We start from the raw sequence: 21,620 nt of genomic DNA, 5'->3' as shown, positions 1-21,620 counted from the left end.
TGGATGGATGGATGGATGGATGGATGGATCAGTACAGTGTCCCATTAAATCTCTTTAACGATTAATTGTACAGGAGATAATCACCAGCTACGACAACATTAAACTCATCACACAGCGACTTAACACACAATGGATGGATGGATGGATGGATGGATGGATGGCCAGTACAGTGTCCCATTAAATTCTTTAACAATTAATTTGACAGGAGATAATCCCCAGCTATCACAACATTTAACTCATCACACAGCAACTTAACACACAATGAATGGATGGATGGATGGATGGCCAGTACAGTGTCCCATTAAATGCTATAACAATTAATTTGACAGGAGATAATCACCAGTTATGACAACATTAAACTCATCACACAGCAACTTAACACACAATTGATGGATGGATGGACTTTGGACTTTTTTACTTGTATGTTACACAGCACAGCGATGACATATTTTGTTCTGTGCGGTCGTGTGCAATGTCGCCCCTCATTAGTGTCATTCATGATTTCATATTTTATGTATTATTTTGAAAAATTCCACTGATAACAATTAAGTTTACACACTTCACCGTCGCCTCTCAAAGAGCAGATATTTAGAAGGAATGCCCTGATTTACATCAAAGTGCCGCATATTTTTCACTGGCCTACTTTCTCACCACTGCACTCTCTCCCCCAGGTATGTGTTTCACGTGATGAGGAACTCTATCGCCCCCACTCCCATCGTGCAAGCCAGGCATCTGGACCAACTGGATCCCTCCACCAGAGAAGAGTGGATCAAAGAGTGGAGAGATTTCAGAGGTGGAGGCAAGGTCAAACGCTCTGAGCTGTCCACGCCACCGTTACCCGTCCTGGACTTGACTCCCCAGTCCTTAAACACTACAAATTTTCCCGGGGATGAAATCACACTGAAATCTTACACATAGTGACTAAGATGAAGAAGATAATTTATTCAGAATGGATGTAGCTCCTTTTTGTGGAATGTTTTCTCATCATCACCAGGAAGAGAAATCCTCACTCAGTTTTGAATGTGAAATATCATTGATGGACTAAAAAAAAAAAAAAAAGCTTGTTGAACCTTTCTCCTTTACTCATAAGCTGTCACAGTGAACACGTAAGCCTGTTACATTCTTGATGGGATTTTAGGGCACATAATAAGACATGCTAAGAGCGGAGAATAGTGAAAAAATGTGTGTTCTGTAAATGACACTTGCCTATATGATGGAATGAATAGTCGTTAAGGCTGGTCCTGCAACTACACTGTAAATATTTTTTATATTTCCTGTAACAAACTGTGTGTGTTAAACTCTTCAGATGCATAGTTAATACAAGAAAAGGTTAATTCCTTATCACACGGAAAGGATTATGGAAATTCAATGCTTCAGCACAATCCCCGTGTAAGAAAAAAAAAAAAAAAAGAGGGGGTTGACTTTTCATTGGCATACTTCATTATATAGCAGCAGTGGTAGTTATGTAATGTCCCGCAACTTGCTTTTTGTTCACTGCTGCCCTCTAGTGTTGGATTGGAACAACTGCAGAAATGTCAAACAGGGCCTATATAAAGAACTCTAATGAGGAAGTTATATCTGATTTGAACCATACACAGTCATCATTTTTATTAATTAATAAACATTAATACGGAGAACGGTGATCGAGTGGTTAGCGCGCAGACCTCACAGCTAGGAGACCAGGGTTCAATTCCAGCCTGAGCCTTTTAATGCACTAACTGTCTCTACATTTCTTCTGTATAATATGAATCATCGTTTACAAGCGGGCTGCACGATGGTCGATTGGTTAGACCTCACAGCTAGGAGACCAGGGTTCAATTCCAGCCTGCGGCATCTCTGTGTGGAGTTTGCATGTTCTCCCTGTGCATGCGTGGGTTTTCTACGGGTACTCCGGTTTCCTCACACATTCCAAAAACATGCTAGGTTAATTAGCGACTCCAAATTGTCCATAGGTATGAATGTGAGTGTGAATGGTTGTTTGTCTATATGTGCCCTGTGATTGGCTGGCCACCAATCCAGGGTGTACCCCGCCCGCTCTTGCCCGAAGACAGCTGGGATAGGCTCCAGCCAGCACCCCTTCATAACCCTTGTGAGGATAAGCGGTATAAAATAAATTAATGAGTTCTCCTCCTATTTTGTGTGGAAGTGGTAACTTTTTGGCTTCTTATTTGTGTACCCCGCCTCTCGCCCAAAGACAGCTGGGATAGGCTCCAGCACCCCCACCCCACGACCCTCGTGAGGAATAGAAAAGCGGTAGAAAATGAATGAATAAACATTAATAGGGAGAACGGTGGATGAGTGGTTAGCATTGTAGGTCACACAGTCAGGAGATTAAGAGAACATATTTTCTTCCCCTTGTAAATGTAAAGAGATAAACATTGCATTATACTTAACTTAACTTACACTTTAATTTGCGAACAATTTAGTAAATATTACAATATTATACAATAATATTATACAATATTAGTAAATGCCTCTTTTTCTAATAAAAATATCACTACCAACTTCAGGATCTTTCAGTTGTATGCTAGAATCCAAGTTAATATTGGCATGCTTTTATTTTGAAGCTTACTTTGTGCATGATTTATGCTGTGTCACTATATCAAAATTATGTTGCTTACAGTTATTTTAATAATAATAATACGTTGGATTATGACTCGTTTTAGCGTTTGAGCAACAATCATAGGCCGCCTTAGGTAAACATCATTAATAAAATATAAATTCAACAGCAGGTATTGCTCACAAATTAATACAATGTTTTGGTGTGGCTTTTTGTTATAGCCAATCATACTGTCTGATAGGCATCTTAATACGCAACAAGATATTAGTATCATCATTATGATTTATGAATGCTCACTATACAGATTTAGACCGACAAATCTGAGCTCTTTATAAATGCAGTTTATGAAAAAAGCGGGCTCGAAAGTTTATGTTTATGTGCGTTTCAGCCTGCAAGACAAGACTCAGGGTGAAATCAACACCATGGTTGCCATGGATCTCTCTCGGTCAGTTCCGCCCATTGAGACTGACGTAGCATGGCAGCGGTCGGGCACGTCGGCATGCAAAAAGGAAACAATAGAGACTCTCGCAGCCGAGTTTTATAATCTGGAAAAGGACACTCTTATTTAAGTCCGAATTTCTGCTTCCTGGCCCGCTCACAAGATGCCGCGACGTGTCGTTAAGCAAGGAAGGGTGACGCGAAGAAGCTAATGTGTCTCGTGCTGTTAGCCTGTAGCTGGCTGTCACTATACTTTTATTAAGGTGAAGGTGAGAGCTTTACTTTTCTTATTTTTCACTTTTTACTGAAACTTTCTACAACTGACAGTTATCTCTAGTAAAGAATCAGCTCATTTTCGTTGTAACGGCTTGTTACATTTATGTAGTCATGTTGTTTTTTTTCAAGTTAGAAACAAGCAGACTAATGAAGCGTAAAGCGACGCTAGCAATCATGCTAGCTAGCATGTTTATGTATGATATGTCATTTTTATTTTGTCGTCTCTAACTTTTTGATATAATTGTAGCTTCCGTTGAATATTAATGGTTTATTTGAAGTATGCGTTAAAGGCTACATTTAAGAGCATCACATGTTTGTATGTTACACAAGGGGTAGTGACAATACGTACCTCAATAGATTATCAATACGGTACATGATAAGCTAAGCAGACTCTGTTAACTAAGTTCAGACTATTTTTTTAAAATTATTTTTGGGAGACCTCCATTGATTTTATCGGCATTTGTAATAATGAATTCGTCTTTTTCTGAAGTGTAATTATACTATTTACTTGTATTCTGTTCATAGCTTCTCTTCCGTTGTAATATATACTCGGTTCTTTTTGTTTACACTTACACAATTCAACAAACCTGAAAAGGAGCAGGCAGAAACTAGAGGTGTGGACTCAAGTTACAATTTTTTTTAACTTTCACTCGGATTTTAGTCAGATTAAATGAAAATACTTGAGATTTTGCGTAACATTTATTATTTCTGAAATCACAAATACTTAAACTTGCTTATATAGTTCATCTTCAAACAGCTAAAATAATGCATAAGGCTAAAAATAACCAATTAGCTAAAAATGTCATCCAATACTTCTCCACAAGAGAGGAGAAATATGATCTCAGGGAAGAAGTACATTTGAAACACTTATATGCTAGGACTACGTTAAAAAGCCATAGCATTTCAGTATAAAATAATTAAAAAAAATTTAAACTATATTAGGAAAGCAGGAAGTGAACAAATGTAACAGTTACTGATTGTAAAAGTACCAGATGGAGGGGTAGGATTTAATAAGCTTTGCTTCTTCCTACTCCTTTTGGACATGTGGGAACTGTGAACTGATTATGTGATGCATTCAATTGTAATCGGATGCATGTTCAAATGAAATTAAACCATTACCATTATAAAATGTGTCCCCCATTCAAAGTTCCCACCTGGTTGCATTTTTAACGACTCTGAAACTGTGGATTTGACTCGAACCCCTTTCTATGAAATATCCACCCATTTTACATCCAATGTATATAATGGACTTTATTTTTATTGACAAAAGTTCTTTTGTCTTAGGAATCATGACACAGGAAGTCGGCGTGTGTTCGGTCACCCTTGGAGTGGAGGGCATGACTTGCGGCTCATGTGTCCGGTCCATAGAACAGCGCATCGGTTCTCTCCAGGGTGTCATACACATAAAGGTAATTACTATCATCTTATTTAAGAATGACCTGTTGTTTCACGGCAGCTACCAGGAAGTTTCTTTTTGCTGACTTGCTTCCTGTTTGGAACCATATCACATGTCGTAGTTATTTTGAAAATCCCAACCCATGAAGACGTTTCTTGTAGTATTTTTATTACTGATAGTCTCGTCTTTTACTTCAAACCAGAGTACTGTATATCTCTGTTTCTGCAAACTGTTTGTTTATTGTGCATTTAGCCCTCAAGCTGGGACTAAATTACAAACATAATGCAATTGTATGTCCGAGATGGATCTCTGCCCTTTGTCGGACTGTGACAGTTGGTCGATATATGGCGCACACACAGGAAATGTCATTTGGGTGTCTTTACAGAATTTAGTCTGTGTGTGTGGGGGGGTTAACCTATCGACGTGATGTTCCTTACCGCCCCTGTAAGAAAAACAAATAACTAATCCAAGAGGCAGAAACGCTCAGCGCTAAACCCCCACTGCGGGTTTGCAAGGTATGCGTGAGTCAAGTGATCCCTTCAGATCAGTCACATGTTTCTTCTTTGTGAGGGAAGAGAACAACTCATCATGTTGTTAAAAGCATGTGGACCCATTTTATTGTTTTTTTTTCATATTGCTGCCATAATGTAGATAAGATGAGTTCATGTTTGGTAGTCATAACTCTTCTATTTGTGAACCGCTGCACACAAAAATTTTGTCAAAACAAGCACCTCAATTGAATTGACTTGAAATTTGAAATGAAAAAATAAAACGTACCTTTATTTTGTAGGTGTCTTTAGAGCAGAAAAATGCCACAGTCATTTTCAAGGACAGCCAACAAAGCACAACGTCCTTGTTGGAGGCCATTGATGACATGGGCTTCGAATCAAGTTTACCTGCGTCCACTTCAGCCACATCTATCTCCACTGACAACCAGCTCATCCCCACATCAGGACTAGAACCTGCAGCTCGACAGGATGCTTTGGAGAAGCTGTCTGAGATGCTAGGAGTACTAGATGTTCGGGAGAGCCTAACTGAAGAAGGTGTCATCGTCACGTTTGTGTCATCTTTGACATCTAAGCAGCAGCTCACTGAAGTTGTCACAGACATATTGTCATCGGAGAACGCCACACTCGGTAGCCCCGTCCAAAAAGACCCGTCGGTGTCTCCGTCTCACGGCACGGCAAGCAAAGCCGCGCTCGTGAAGATGAGCATTCAAGGCATGACCTGTCACTCCTGTACGACCACCATTGAGGGAAAGATTGGGAAACTGAAAGGGATTGAAAAGATTAAAGGTGAGGCCTTTGACTGATTCAATGCATGCTGTTCATCCTAAGATTTTGGTTTTCACATTTAGCTTTATTGGAGAATCAAATTGGAGGCACACTTGGTCAGTATGGTAATGGTAATGGTTTTATTTCATTTGAACATGCATCAGATTACAATTGAATGCATCACATAATCAGTTCACAGTTCCACATGTCCAAAAGGAGTAGGAAGAAGCAAAGTTTATTAAATCCTACCCCTCCATCTGGTACTTTTACAATCAGTAACTGTTACATTTGTTCACTTTCTGCTTTCTTAATATATTTTAATTTTAACCTCTCCATCTGGTACTTTTACAATCAGTAACTGTTACATTTGTTCACTTCCTGCTTTCCAATTTTAATTTTAATTTTAATTTTAATTTTAATTTTAATTTTAATTTTAATTTTAATTTTAATTTTAATTTTAATTTTAATTTTAATTTTAATTTTAATTTTAATTTTAATTTTAATTTTAATTTTAATTTTTTTTAACTATTACATTTGTTCACTTCCTGCTTTCCTAATATAATTTTAATTTTAATTTATTAATTTTAATAAAAAATTAATAAAATATTTTAAATTTTAAATGTAATTATTTTTATTTATTTATTATTTTATTTTATTAAATTTAATTGAAATGCTATGGCTAGCATTTAAGTGTTTCAAATGTACTTCTTCCCTGAGATCATATTTCTCCTCTTTTGTAGAGAAGTATTGGATGACATTTTTAGCTAATTGGTTATTTTTAGCTTTATGCATTATTTTAGCTGTTTGAAGATGAACTATATCAGCAAGTTGAAGTATTTGTGATTTTAGAAATAAGGAGTTAGTATGTTCTCTGTAGGCGTCATTATGAATTATCCTTACTGGCCTTTTTTGCAGTACATTTAGCAAGTGAAGACTGCTTTTATAGTTATTACCCCATAGTAAGATGCGGTTCTATAACACTGTGAACTATTATATTGTTATATGAACAGTATAAACTGTGTGAAACCGCTTTTGCATCGTCCAATTCAAATGTGTGTATTTTTGTTTTTCCATTCAGTCACTTTGGAGTCTCAGGAAGCAACAATAGTGTACCTGCCTTACCTCATCAGTGTCCAGACCATCATCAACCAGATTTCTTTAGCCGGTTTTAAGGCTTGTGTCAAGTCCAAACCACGCCCCCTGCAGCTATCCCTCAGTGAAGTTGAACGTTTTGTTCATACTCGAAAACCCAGCCCTTCTTCCCCGTCAGAGATTTCGGAGGAGATCGAAATCTTCATTGACACCGTGCTCATCGCGCTCGCGGTGAAAGGCATGCACTGTCGATCATGTGTGGTTAATATCCAAGACAACATCTCCACGCTGCCTGGTGTATCATCTGTAGAGGTCTTTCTGGAGGAGGAGAAAGCTTCCATTTGCTACGACCCCTTAAAAGTCACAGTGCTTCAGCTGCGGCAGGCAATTGAATCCCTTCCTCCGGGTAACTTCAAGACTCAACTTTGGGACTCTTCTGGGCTTCTCAGCTCGTCAGCTGCCTCGTCTCCGCTTGCGTTATCATCAACTCAGACGTTTGGAGCGTTCCAAGCCAAACATGCTGTATCCCAGCCTTGCTTTAGCCAACCTCTTGCATCCACGGCTAATATACGCATTGAGGGCATGACATGCAATTCCTGTGTCCAGTCCATCGAAGGAATGATGTCTCAAAGGAAAGGTGTGACGTCAGTGAAGGTCTCACTGGCTGATCACCAGGGCGTCTTTGAATACGACCCCCTCCTCACAAGCTCAGAAGAGCTGAGGGATGCCGTAGAAGACATGGGCTTTGATGCCTTTTTACCTGGTAAGAGCCTCTGCATTGTATCGAAAATTTTGCATTGTCTAATCACAATAATGACAAATAGCATATTTCTATTTGCTACCATTATGGTGACTATTTTCTGATTTGGTGTCCACAGAGACCAATTCTCTGCTACCTGTATCGGGTCCCAGTGTCCTCAAGCCTTCCAGTGTAGCGCCGATTAAAGATAAGGACATCGACCTCCTTAAAGAGACGCCACTGGAACACCAAACGGACAAGAGAGACAAACATTCCAAGTGTTTCATTCAGATCCGAGGCATGACCTGTGCGTCCTGTGTGGCAAACATTGAACGAAACCTCAAAAATGAACCGGGTGAGTTAGCGTTTTGGCTAAAAAATGTTTTATTCTCTCAGTTGTAGTCACTGAAATAGAAAATATTCCACATTTCAGGTATATTTTCCGTACTGGTAGCACTAATGGCGAGCAAGGCTGAGGTGCGGTATAACCCCGAAACGATCGACCCGATGAAGATCGCCGAGTGTGTCAAAGAGCTCGGCTTCTCCGCTTCGGTTATGGAGAACTATGAAGGTTCAGATGGAAATCTAGAATTAGTGGTGAGTAAACTATAAAAAGTTCCTGAATACCTGAAGTCTTCTTTAGAAGCTGAAGTGCCGTCTTTTGTCTCTTGTTTCCTCCTCCTCACTTCCTGTCAGGTCAGGGGAATGACGTGTGCCTCTTGTGTCCACAAAATTGAGTCCACTCTCATGAAAGAAAATGGGATCATATATGCCTCTGTGGCCTTAGCGACCAACAAAGCACACGTTAAGTACGACTCTGAAGTGATAGGACCAAGAGACATCATCAAGCAGATTGAGGTACAACACACTTCCTTGCTTCCTAATAAACAATTTATTCAGTACTACTCAGCAACATTGTTAATGGCATGTTGATGTTAAAGTATCATAAATAGTATTTCAACACATTCACATTCATTTGATATTGTCTCTGATGTTTGTAGAATATGGGTTTTGAAGCATCTTTGGTGAAGCGGGACCGCGCCGCCAGCCACTTGGACCACAGCAAAGAGATACGACAGTGAGAAGGATTTGGATTTTACAATCCGCATGCATCTAGTCATGAGAATGCAAGAAAAAAACAACAACAAACTTTTTCTGTGAACAATTAGCTTTTCGGAGAATTCATGGTTTTATTTCATTTGAACATGCATCAGATTACAATTGAATGCATCACATAATCAGTTCACAGTTCCACTTGTCGGCTGCACGGAGGTCGAGTGGTTAGCGCTCAGGCCTCACAGCTAGGAGACGCGAGTTCAATCCCACCTTCGGCCATCTCTATGTGGATTTTGCATGTTCTCCCCTGTGCATGCGTGGATTTTCTTCGGGTACTCCGGTTTCCTCCCACATTCCAAAAACATGCTAGGTTAATTAGCGAATCCAAATTGTCCATAGGTATGAATGTGAGTGTGAATGGTTGTTTGTCTATATGTGCCCTGTGATTGGCTGGCCACCAGTCCAGGGTGTACCCCGCCTCTCGCCGGAAGACAGCTGGGATAGGCTCCAGCACCCCCGCGACCCTCGTGAGGATAACCAGTAGAAAATGAATGAAGAATGTAAATGTAACTATAGGGGTGCTAGAACATGTTTAGAGGGCTCTCATAATGTATTTAGAAGCTCATAAACAGGTTTTCTATACTATAAATTTTTTTATTCCGTTTATGAATAAGGAATCCTACTTGGTGAATGGTTGTTTGTCTATACGTGCCCTGTGATTGGCTGGCCACCAGTCCAGGGTGTACCCCGCCTCTTGCCCAAAGACAGCTGGGATAGGCTCCAGCACCCCCGTGACCCTCGTGAGGATAAGCGGTAGAAAATGAATGAAGAATGTAAATGTAACTATAGGGGTGCTAGAACATGTTTAGAGGGCTCTCATAATGTATTTAGAAGCTCATAAACAGGTTTTCTATACTATAAAATTTTTTATTCCGTTTATGAATAAGGAATCCTACTTGGTGAATGGTTGTTTGTCTATACGTGCCCTGTGATTGGCTGGCCACCAGTCCAGGGTGTACCCCGCCTCTTGCCCAAAGACAGCTGGGATAGGCTCCAGCACCCCCGGGACCCTCGTGAGGATAAGCGGTAGAAAAGGAATGAATGTAAATGTGACTATAGGGGTGCTAGAATATGTTTAGAGGGCTCTCATAATGTCAAATAATGTATTTAGAAGCCCATAAACAGGTTTCCTATACTATAACTAAAAAAATATTCTGTTTATGAATAAGGAATCCACCTTGGCTGAAATTCACTTATCACAGTCGGGTCTGAGACCAATTAACAGCAACAAACGAGGGATTGCTTGTGCCCGTGATTGGCGGTAGAAAATGAATGAATGAATGAGTTCACTTGTCCAAAAGGAGTAGGAAGAAGCAAAGCTTAGTATTAAATCCCACCCCTTTTACAATCAGTAACTGTTACATTTGTTCACTTTCTGCCTTTCTAATATAATTTAAGTTGTTTTTTTTTTTATTTTATAAACTTTTATTAAAAAAAAATATTTTTAAAATTTTTTGTCACGTACCAAAGTACGAGGTGATATGACCATACAATGAAAACTTTATTAAAAAGCAACCACACATTAACACATCTATTTTTATGTCACAGCAACATGATGTCATCCACACGCCCCCACTGTCCTGGTATCACTTTCACTTTCAATAACAACACAAGTCTTTCTGCTCTCTGAGGTGGAGGAAATCTTTCCTGGTGAGCCTGATATTCTGTGTGCCAGTGATGGGTATGATGACGTACATGATCATCATGGACCACCAGATGAGCATTTCACACCAACATAATACCACAGCTGAAGACCGCAACCTCTTCCACTCTACCATGTTCCTGGAAAGACAACTTCTCCCGGGCCTCTCCGTCATGAACTTGCTGTCTTTCCTCTTCTGTGTGCCCGTGCAGGTAAGTCAGTCGCTTAACTGCATGTGGAACCGTGGCATTTCTCATAATAGCGTGGTCTCTCCTCAGTTTATCGGCGGTCGCTACTTCTACATTCAAGCCTACAAAGCAGTGAAGCACAGATCTGCCAACATGGATGTACTTATAGTACTGGCGACCTCCATCGCCTTCACATACTCCTTAATCGTACTCATAGTGGCCATGGTGGAGAAAGCAAAAGTCAACCCCATCACCTTCTTTGACACACCACCTATGCTCTTTGTCTTCATCTCATTGGGACGCTGGTTGGAACAGATCGCTAAGGTTCGACTTCATGATAAGACATTCAAAGTACTATGTTAAAATACTACGACTTAGTAACATTGATTTTTTTTTCTTTCAGAGCAAAACATCTGAGGCGTTATCCAAGCTGATGTCTCTCCAAGCCACTGAAGCCACAGTGGTTTCACTCGGTAGCAACTCCTCCATTTTAAGGTACAGCTTTAAGCATATTATGAATTTATCTTAGTATAGCTGACGAGCAGATGTTCCATGTGTCTTGTGTGCAGTGAGGAGCAGGTAGATGTTGAACTGGTGCAGAGAGGAGATGTGGTAAAAGTAGTTCCTGGAGGAAAGTTTCCCGTCGATGGAAGAGTTATTGAAGGGCATTCCATGGCGGATGAGTCTCTCATTACAGGTTGGCGATACTTGAAAAAAGCCAAGTAATATTTTTGTTTTATTTGGAGCTTGAAAGTCATTGCTGCTTTGGAACCTCAGGTGAAGCCATGCCTGTGACTAAGAAACCTGGGAGTTTTGTGATTGCGGGTTCCATTAACCAGAACGGCTCTCTGTTGGTCAGCGCGACACATGTTGGCATGGACACCACGCTGTCACAGATTGTCAAACTTGTCGAAGAGGCTCAAACCTCAAAGGTGCATCATGGGAATCTGGAAGCCTTTATGTTCCTTCTTGCTTGTGGTTTATTCTCAATTCTCCATTTTGTTTTAGGCTCCCATTCAGCAGTACGCGGATAAGATCAGTGGCTACTTTGTACCCTTCATCGTCGGGGTGTCAGTCCTGACATTGATTTCCTGGATTGTAATTGGGTTCCTGGATTTCCCTCTTGTGGAAAAGTACTTTCCAGTGAGTATTATTGCGAGTTTAATTATAACATGTTACTTATTTGTGTACAGAAGTGATCAGAATCAGAAATGGTTTATTGCCAGGTATGATCAAACACATACTAGGAATTTGTTTTGGTGAAGTAGGTGCAGATAATACAAAATTTACAGAATAAACAGTATAAATATATGTACACAGTCTATTTTTTGTTTGTTATTTCGGAAGTGCAGTCTGATTATTTTTCCCAAGAGTCCAAACTTAGCGTTAATGTAACGCATATAGTGAGTGTCTTGTTTCGGGCCTTGTTGATGAGGCTGACAGCAGATGGGAAGAAACTGTTCTTGTGGCGTTAAGTTTTGGTCCTGATGGACCGCAGCATCACGATGAAAATGTGATAGAAATCGAAATAATATTTGATATTATTATGAAACTGCATTAGCCTTACCATTAAAAGACATTGGGTACTCTCTGCTGATAAGGAGTAAACATCACTGTTCAATTGAATCTTCTTATATTGTTTCATTTCCTGCTCTTTAGCATTACTAAAGACAGTAAAGGTGAAAATGTTTGTAGTTTAACTATGAAAAAAAAAAGCCCAATTTCTCCTTGCAGGGTTACGACAAGAGCATCTCCAGGGCAGAGGCGGTGATTCGCTTTGCCTTCCAGGCTTCCATTACTGTGTTATGCATCGCCTGCCCTTGTTCCCTCGGCCTTGCCACCCCGACGGCCGTAATGGTGGGCACTGGGGTTGGAGCTCAGAACGGCATCCTGATAAAAGGAGGGGAACCTCTGGAGATGGCACATAAGGTATGTCACTAACAGTACATGTGTGTTGGCAACTGCAGTGCTGTGTAGTATTTAGTCACTTCTAGCTCAGATTTAACCCTTAGATGCACGAGTGGCTGGATCCTACACTCTTCCATAAGTGGGTCAAAAATCACCCATACTAGAATCAATGCCTTTTTATGACAATTTTGACATTTTGGTTAGGAATAATCACTTGTATGATATTTAGTATTATATTTAGGAGTTGATAAGAATCAAAGGTTCATATTGAATTCCATAGAAAATGCATGCAGGTCATTTTTGACCCACTTATGGAAGGTTGGGGTAGTAACACAAAAACAAAAAATTCTTAAAATGTATAAAAGGTAAGTTAAAAATGTGAATGCCATGATATCAAAAACGTGTTTTTTGTGGAATACCTGGAATATGAAAATATAAAAAAAAAAATTAATTACAAAGATATTTCAAGAAAACAACCTGACCGGGTCATTTTTGACCCACTTATGGAAGGTTGGGGTAGTAACACAAAAACAAAAATTTCTTAAATTGTATAAAAGGTAAGTTAAAAATATGAACAGCATGATATCAAAAACATGTTTTTTGAGGAATACCTGGAATATGAAATGATAAAAAAAATTAATTACGAAGATATTTCAGGAAAACAACCTGACCGGGTCATTTTTGACCCACTTATGGAAGGTTGGGGTAGTAACACAAAAACAAAAAATTCTTAAAAGGTAAGTTAAAAATGTGAATGACATGATATCAAAAACATGTTTTTTGAGGAATACCTGGAATATGAAATGCTAAAAAATTTTCATTCCAAAGATATTTCAAGAAAACAACCTGACCGGGTCATTTTTGACCCACTTATGGAAGGTTGGGGTAGTAACACAAAAACAAAAATTCTTAAAAGGTAAGTTAAAAATGTGAATGGTATGATATCAAAAACATATTTTTTGAGGAATACCTGGAATATGAAATGATAAAAAAAATGTCATTACAAAGATATTTCAAGAAAACAACCTGACCGGGTCATTTTTGACCCACTTATGGAAGGTTGGGGTAGTAACATAAAAACTAAAATTTCTTAAAATGTATAAAAGGTAAGTTAAAAATGTGAACGGCATGATATCAAAAACATGTTTTTTGAGAAATACCTGGAATATGATATGATAAAAAAAATCAATTACGAAAATATTTCAAGAAAACAACCTGACCGGGTCATTTTTGACCCACTTATGGAAGATTGGGGTAGTAACACAAAAACAAAAAATTCTTAAAATGTATAAAAGGTAAGTTAAAAATGTGAACGGCATGATATCAAAAACATGTTTTTTGAGGAATACCTGGAATATGAAATGATAAAAAAATTTCATTTCAAAGATATTTCAAGAAAACAACCTGACCAGGTCATTTTTGACCCACTTATGCATCTAAGGGTTAATTAGCTTTTTTTCAAACAGACTTAACTTGGGTTAAAATACAATGTGGTGACTAAAAGCGCCATTCCTGCATAGGTCCAGTCAGTAGTGTTTGATAAGACGGGAACCATTACCTATGGCGCTCCAAAAGTGATCCAGGTCAAAATAGTCGTGGAAGGCAACAAAATGCCTCGCTCTCGGCTGCTCGCCATTGTGGGAACGGCTGAGAACAACAGTGAGCATCCTCTGGGAGCGGCTATCACCAAGTACTGCAAACAGGTACATTTCTCGAGTGTATATGTTCTACAGAACATTCATCTATATGACAATACTGTACTATACGTATGCAGGAACTCGCCACAGAGTCGCTTGGAACATGCACAGACTTCCAAGCTGTGCCGGGTTGCGGCATTCGGTGTCAGGTCAGCAACACGGAGATGCTATCAAAGCACGCGGATAGCGACAGCGAGGATAACAACCAGCGCAACAGCGTCCTTGTTCAGATCAGCGATACCTGCACGTCGACCAGCTCCCATCCTCTTATTATGGACCCGCAGCCACTTAGTACGCCATGATTCTTCTTCTTAACACTCAATGTCTGCTTACTGTTGTGACTTTAAGTGTTTTGTATGTGCAGGTATTGTGCACACTGCAAGCTACGTCGTTCTAATTGGAAATAGAGAGTGGATGAGCAGGAATGGTCTACAAGTCCGACCCGATATTGATGACGCCATGATAGAGCATGAGCGCAGAGGACGCACAGCGGTCCTAGTCGCCGTAGACAGTGAGTGTATAAAATATAAACTTATCTTTAATGGATTAAAAAAAAAATAAAAAAAATAAAAATATATTAATAAAAAAATAATAATAAAAAAAATAATAATATAATAATAAAAAAATATTACACTGCCTTTTTAGATCTTCTGTGTGCCATGGTAGCTATAGCAGACACCGTGAAACCAGAAGCTGAGCTAGCAGTCCAGACTCTTACCAACATGGGCCTGGAAGTGGTGCTGATGACGGGAGACAACAGCAAGACCGCACGGGCCATTGCGGCACAGGTGAGCCAACATCTGACCCAACATTAAGAACCCACCATTGACGTCACTTGTGTGATTTACCCCTTCCTGTCAGGTGGGCATCAGGAAGGTGTTTGCGGAGGTGCTGCCCTCCCATAAGGTGGCCAAAGTGGAGCAGCTCCAGCAGGCGGGAAAGAGGGTTGCCATGGTGGGAGACGGAGTCAACGACTCTCCGGCTCTGGCAATGGCCGACGTGGGCATCGCTATAGGAACCGGAACAGATGTGGCGATTGAGGCAGCAGATGTGGTGTTGATCAGGGTGCGAACATTTTTTTAGTTCTCATATTTCCTGTATTTTTTTATTCATGGCCCGTGTTATGTTTGTGTGACAGAATGACCTCCTGGATGTAGTCAGCAGCATTGACCTTTCTAAAAAGACGGTCAAGAGGATCAGGATCAACTTTGTCTTTGCGCTCATCTACAACCTGGTTGGCATTCCCATCGCTGCAGGTACATGACCTTGATGGTATCTAGGATTCCAAAGGGCCGCAAATTTTGTAATGGGAAATTTCTATGGTACAAAGAGCCACGCTAAAAAAAATACAAACTATGAGAAAGAAGTTGTAAATGATCAAGAATAAAGAATAGAAGACCAACATCTCTTTACCTCCATTATAATAATATAATTAGGTACTATCATTAAAACCCTTCTGGTTGATGAACCCAAAAAGACTATAGGGGTGTTATTGTATGTCTAAAGGCTCTAACCATATTAAAAACCATATGTAGCAGGTTGTATGCTCTAAATACAAAAATATTTGATGTATAAATAAGGAATCCTACTTTAAAATTAACCAATTAACCAATAAACGAGGGATTACTGTAATATAATAAGCTGAGTAATAAGTGAGTATCGATGCAGTTATGGCCCAAACTTTCAATTATTATTTATTCAAAATTATCTAAATTATTTGTGCAATTTACTGTTTACGCTGTACATTGTTGATCATATTTGATGTAATCTATTTATTCACTACAGTATTATTATTATTATTATCTATCTGTCGCTCTATCTATCGCTCTATCACGCTATCTGTCGCTCTATCTATCTATCGCTCTATCTATCTGTCGCTCTATTTATCTGTCGCTCTATCTCTCTATCTATCTATTGCTCTGTCGCTCTATCTGTCGCTCTATCTGTCGCTCTAGCTATCTGTCGCTCTAGCTATCTGTCGCTCTAGCTATCTGTCGCTCTAGCTATCTATCGCTCTAGCTATCTATCGCTCTGTCGCTCTATCACGCTATCTGTCGCTCTATCACGCTATCTGTCGCTCTATCACGCTATCTGTCGCTCTATCTATCGCTCTATCGCTCTGTCTATCACTCTATCGCTCTATCTATCTGTCGCTCTGTCGCTCTATCTATCTGTCGCTCTGTCGCTCTGTCGCTCTATCTATCTGTCGCTCTGTCGCTCTATCTGTCGCTCTGTCGCTCTATCTGTCGCTCTGTCGCTCTATCTGTCGCTCTGTCGCTCTATCTGTCGCTCTGTCGCTCTATCTGTCGCTCTATCTATCTATCGCTCTATCTATCTGTCGCTCTATTTATCTGTCGCTCTATCTCTCTATCTATCTATTGCTCTGTCGCTCTATCTGTCGCTCTATCTGTCGCTCTAGCTATCTGTCGCTCTAGCTATCTGTCGCTCTAGCTATCTATCGCTCTAGCTATCTATCGCTCTGTCGCTCTATCACGCTATCTGTCGCTCTATCACGCTATCTGTCGCTCTATCACGCTATCTGTCGCTCTATCACGCTATCTGTCGCTCTATCTATCGCTCTATCGCTCTGTCTATCACTCTATCGCTCTATCTATCTGTCGCTCTGTCGCTCTATCTATCTGTCGCTCTGTCGCTCTATCTATCTGTCGCTCTGTCGCTCTATCTGTCGCTCTGTCGCTCTATCTGTCGCTCTGTCGCTCTATCTGTCGCTCTGTCGCTCTATCTGTCGCTCTGTCGCTCTATCTGTCGCTCTATCTGTCGCTCTGTCGCTCTATCTGTCGCTCTATCTGTCGCTCTGTCGCTCTATCTGTCGCTCTGTCGCTCTAGCTATCTATCGCTCTAGCTATCTATCGCTCTAGCTATCTATCGCTCTAGCTATCTATCGCTCTAGCTATCTATCGCTCTCTCTCTCCATCTCTATATCTCTAACGCTCTATCTGTCGCTCTGTCGCTCTGTCGCTCTGTCGCTCTGTCGCTCTGTCGCTCTGTCGCTCTGTCGCTCTGTCGCTCTGTCGCTCTGTCGCTCTGTCGCTCTGTCGCTCTGTCGCTCTGTCGCTCTGTCGCTCTGTCGCTCTGTCGCTCTGTCGCTCTGTCGCTCTGTCGCTCTGTCGCTCTGTCGCTCTGTCGCTCTGTCGCTCTGTCGCTCTGTCGCTCTGTCGCTCTGTCGCTCTGTCGCTCTGTCGCTCTGTCGCTCTGTCGCTCTAGCTATCTATCGCTCTAGCTATCTATCGCTCTAGCTATCTATCGCTCTATCTCTATCGCTCTAGCTATCTATCGCTCTATCTCTATCGCTCTAGCTATCTATCGCTCTAGCTATCTATCGCTCTCTCGCTCCATCTCTATATCTCTAACGCTCTAGCTGTCGCTCTGTCGCTCTGTCGCTCTGTCGCTCTATCGCTCTGTCGCTCTATCGCTCTAGCTATCTATCGCTCTATCTCTATCGCTCTATCTCTATCGCTCTAGCTATCTATCGCTCTAGCTATCTATCGCTCTAGCTATCTATCGCTCTAGCTATCTATCGCTCTATCTCTATCGCTCTATCTCTATATCGCTCTATCTCTATATCGCTCTATCTCTATCTCTCTCTCCATCTCTATATCTCTATCGCTCTATCTGTCGCTCTTTCGCTCTAGCTATCTATCGCTCTCTATTGCTCTATCGCTCTATCTATATCTATATATCTCTATATCTCTCTATCGCTCTATCTATCGCTCTATATCTATCTCTATCTCCATATCACTCTATATCTCTATCTCTCTCTATATATCTCTATGTCTCTATATCTATCAATCTATGCAGCTACATTTCATTTTTGTGACCCTTGAGGGTGCAGATATGGGGTCATTTGTACTATTTATCTTGTTCGCACAGTATGTATTTATACAATGCAAAGTACTTTGAACCTGCAAAATAATTTTTTCAACCATATTTAACTCTGCAATTTTGCAAGTGTCCTGCTTATTTTTGTCAGTTCATCCATAATCTTCATGAAGATGTGTTACGTTGGAACTCATGTGTCCTCAGGTGTGTTCCTTCCTATTGGTCTGGTGTTACAGCCGTGGATGGGCTCTGCTGCCATGGCATTGTCTTCTGTCTCTGTGGTTTTGTCCTCCCTTCTTCTGAAATGGTAATCAGCGCTTTTTTTGATATGAATACATTCTTTAAATATCCAACTCTGCACACATGCTCAGCCTTCTCCCTGTCTGTCTGTCTGCAGCTACACCAAGCCCAGTGCGGAGAAGCTGGAGGCCCGATTGGGCAACACCAGGCGACAGGGCAGCCTCTCCGACGTCAGCGTCCACATCGGCATGGGCGAGCTGCGGCGACCCTCTCCCAAGCTCAGCCTCCTCGACCGCATCGTCAACTATAGCCGGGCGTCCATCAACTCGCTGCGCTCCGACAAGCACTCGATCCACAGCTTGGTCCTCAGCGAGCCCGACAAGCACTCGCTCCTGGTGGGGGAGGCTCAGTGTGAAGAGGAGTTCTGCTGAAGGTCACGCCACGCCAAGCACGTGGTCCGCCAAATGTTTGAAGGAGCTTCACGTTGTTAAAGGCCTTAGCTTCGTGCTGCGGGTGCACTCGGCTTCTTGTGTATCTTCACGCTCAACCAGCTGATCGCAAGCACTTCCGAGCACGCTTCACATCTTTTTGTTGAAGTTGAGCTCTAGAGCGACCTCTCCGAGACGCCATCTTAACACTTTGCTGTGTTTTTGGTCCAAAAGAGTGACCCCAAAGAATCCCAAAAGCCTATCCAAAGACATGTTAGGACCATTCTAGTCATGTTTTTAGCCCTTTTCCCCCTTCTGTGTTGTTTAATTGTGATATTTATATTTACCTTATTTATCTTCTTCTCCATTGAAATCTACGTGGGGCAAAAACGGGAATGCAAACCTTGCAGAAGTTGCATTTTAAAATCTCAACAAGTATCATCAGTCAGTGATGCTTTAGAGTGAAGATGGCGGATGTAGTGCCGTTGGAAAATCCAGCACATTCCAAAGAGCGCACCTCGGACACGACAGGCTTTACATGTTTCCGTGGCAACGGTGGACGTGTCAGCCTGCAGCTGCTTAACTAATGATGGGATCTGTTTGTGTTTCTCACGTCTTCATTTGCTGTTACACGAGAACGTCTCTGTGCTGAGATTTGGCTCATTGCCGTGCTGTTTGTCTTCTACCTGCCATTGTTAAGTGCATTAGTACAAGTTGGATGGCGTTAGCGTTACCGCTTCAAAGCGTATGGCCGTCGTGTCGCGTTATCATTAATAATCAAATGCGCAGAAATCATATCATCTGAAGCACTAACTGAATGTTACGGGTGGTCACTGGGGGTGTCACAACATTAAAACGTGATAAGATTTCTCATTCAGAAAAAAAAATTCATGGGCACTAGGCCTGGGACGAATTAATTAATTTGATATTCAATTTTATTTAATTTAATAATTAATTAAATTTAATAAATGTGGTAATTAATACATTTTAATTAATTTAGTAATTAATAAATTTTAATAAATTTAATAATTAAATATAGTTGATTTAATAATTAAATTTAATTAATTAAACCCAATTAATAAAAATAAAGCCGATAATTTTGCCATGTATGTGTGCCTGTTTTCCTCATCTGTCGCCTCCAGATAGGAAGAGGGTTCACTCTGCATTTCTTTCAGCACCTCCGTGTGTTTGTTCCCCAAAAAAACGACAGAAAAATCGGTGGGTGGAGGCGGGGCCGCTAGCATGCACACAAAGTGCTGAAAATGAAACATTGTATAAATTAAATTTGTAGATTACAGTATATTGTGATGATAAGATTTCTCATTCAGAAAAAAAATGTGGGCGCTAGGTCTGGGACGAATTAATTGACTAAATTTAATGTGATAATTCATTAAATTTAATGAATTATCAAATTAATTAAATTGAAATTAAATTGAAATTTATTTACATTTAAATTTAATTAATTTGATAATTCCTTAAATTTAATTGTGATGATTCATTAAATTTAATTAATTTGATAATTCATTAAATTTAATTATGATAATTCATTACATTTAATTAATGTGATAATTCATTAAACCCAATTAATGAAAATGAATTAGATAATTTTGCCATGTATGTGTGCCTGTTTTCCTCATCTGTCACCTCCAGATAGGAAGAGGGTTCACTCTGTGCATTTCTTTCAGCACCTCGGTGGGTGGAGGCGGGGCCGCTAGCATGCACACAAAGTACTAAAAAGGAAACATTGTATAAATTAAATTTGTAGATTACAGTATATTTTTTAATTATATATATATTTTTTTTGTAATGTTAAAATCTTGTGTATCATCTTGTGACACCCCTAGTGGCTACATTTGTTATTACTGCTTTAGTTTCAGCCTTTTAAAAATGACTACAGTGCATCCCGGTTTTAGTTTTTATGTAATTGCTGCCTCATTCCGTAGACGCATCGCATTCCGAAGCGCCATGTCGGCCTGTTTGAACAACGTAGTGCGTCTCTGTCTGCAGCCAAAATAAGCTTTGGCAACGCTCTGATTGTTCTTCTAAACATATTGTGCCTTGGAATTAAAATCAAAAACATTACAGCGATGTCACTGTGCTGTGTTGTGAAAAACCAGAAGGTGGCGCACTCCAGTTCATCCGGTTCATTTTATTTCATCAAGATCACATCAATACTGCACAACCAAATGCCATTTCATCTGAATCTTTTTTTTTTTTTTTTGTACAAATACATCATGTGATTTGTATCACTTCCTGTACAGTGGAACCTCACAAGTCAGACAAAACTTGGGGCTCAAATCATAAGATTCAAAAAAGGGTTTGACTTTGCTTTTTCTTTGACTGCTATGGGTTTGCTGTGTTGCTATGTGATTATGACAGAAATTGTAGTGATAACCATAGACTGCAAATGGAACTTAAAGTTACACTCTACCAAATTGTAAATGACATTTATTTTCAAAATGTACAAACGTACAGTAGATTTTAGTTTATTGCAAACTACTGCAAGTTAATACAATTTACTATGAAGTTTGAATACGTTTCAGTGCTACTGCAAGTGTTCTTTGTCAACAATTACACGCTATGTTTTCATAGTTAGAGCATGGAAAAACCTGTTTATGACTTTCTACGGGTTTAACATTGTTCTACATGTGAAATAACATTCCTGTAGTTTTTTGGGGGGGGACTAATAGGCCACAGCCAACCACGAAACAGCCATCATTTATGAATGATGAAGATCCACAATAGAATGAGGGACTGATGACGACTTTACGCCGCTCGGTGCTCTG

At 40.2% G+C, this 21,620-nt stretch overlaps 3 protein-coding genes across 5 annotated transcripts in view; 2 read left to right on the top strand and 1 right to left on the bottom strand.

The window, feature by feature from the left end:
• Positions 1-2,330, top strand: part of atp10b (ATPase phospholipid transporting 10B) — a 26,752-nt gene extending 24,422 nt beyond the window's left edge. For both annotated transcript variants that reach the window (XM_058063791.2, XM_058063790.2), the window contains one exon: positions 672-2,330. In XM_058063791.2, coding sequence (XP_057919774.2) covers positions 672-918 — 247 coding nt within the window. In that variant the 3' untranslated portion in view covers positions 919-2,330. The remainder of the gene's footprint in view (positions 1-671) is intronic.
• The window catches only part of eif1ad (eukaryotic translation initiation factor 1A domain containing), a 203,004-nt gene that overhangs the window by 113,800 nt on the left and 67,584 nt on the right, over positions 1-21,620 (bottom strand). The gene's annotated exons all lie outside the window — the stretch shown is intronic.
• On the top strand, positions 3,006-19,842 carry atp7a (ATPase copper transporting alpha). Of its 2 annotated transcripts, none has more exons than XM_058063141.2 (23): positions 3,006-3,261; positions 4,559-4,683; positions 5,461-5,965; positions 7,023-7,799; positions 7,915-8,130; positions 8,209-8,372; positions 8,472-8,633; positions 8,777-8,853; positions 10,523-10,745; positions 10,812-11,045; positions 11,125-11,216; positions 11,291-11,418; positions 11,499-11,653; positions 11,730-11,864; positions 12,456-12,650; positions 14,150-14,332; positions 14,404-14,617; positions 14,691-14,837; positions 14,972-15,114; positions 15,188-15,391; positions 15,465-15,582; positions 18,371-18,473; positions 18,564-19,842. In XM_058063141.2, exons 2-23 carry the CDS (start codon positions 4,564-4,566, stop codon positions 18,835-18,837), a joined length of 4,569 nt encoding a protein of 1,522 aa, XP_057919124.2. In that variant the 5' UTR covers positions 3,006-3,261; positions 4,559-4,563; the 3' UTR covers positions 18,838-19,842. The 2 variants fall into 2 exon arrangements, with proteins under 2 accessions (XP_057919124.2, XP_057919123.2); XM_058063140.2 differs by having other exon boundaries at positions 3,006-3,267.

The sequence above is a fragment of the Doryrhamphus excisus genome, linkage group LG22 (assembly GCF_037039965.1).
Source record: "Doryrhamphus excisus strain RoL-2023G ecotype Guam linkage group LG22, RoL_Dexc_Guam_v1.1, whole genome shotgun sequence".
In the NCBI taxonomy this organism is placed as follows: Eukaryota; Metazoa; Chordata; class Actinopteri; order Syngnathiformes; family Syngnathidae; genus Doryrhamphus; species Doryrhamphus excisus.
This window is presented reverse-complemented; position numbering and strand designations above follow the sequence as displayed.

Excerpts from the sequence above, each read along its gene's own strand:
- atp7a (XM_058063141.2), top strand. The coding sequence starts at position 4,564 with ATGACACAGGAAGTCGGCGTGTGTTCGGTCACCCTTGGAGTGGAGGGC. Across the intron at positions 5,966-7,022 it reads AGGGATTGAAAAGATTAAAG|TCACTTTGGAGTCTCAGGAA; the intron begins GTGAGGCCTTTG and ends TTTTCCATTCAG. Across the intron at positions 11,046-11,124 it reads GGTTGGAACAGATCGCTAAG|AGCAAAACATCTGAGGCGTT; the intron begins GTTCGACTTCAT and ends TTTTTCTTTCAG.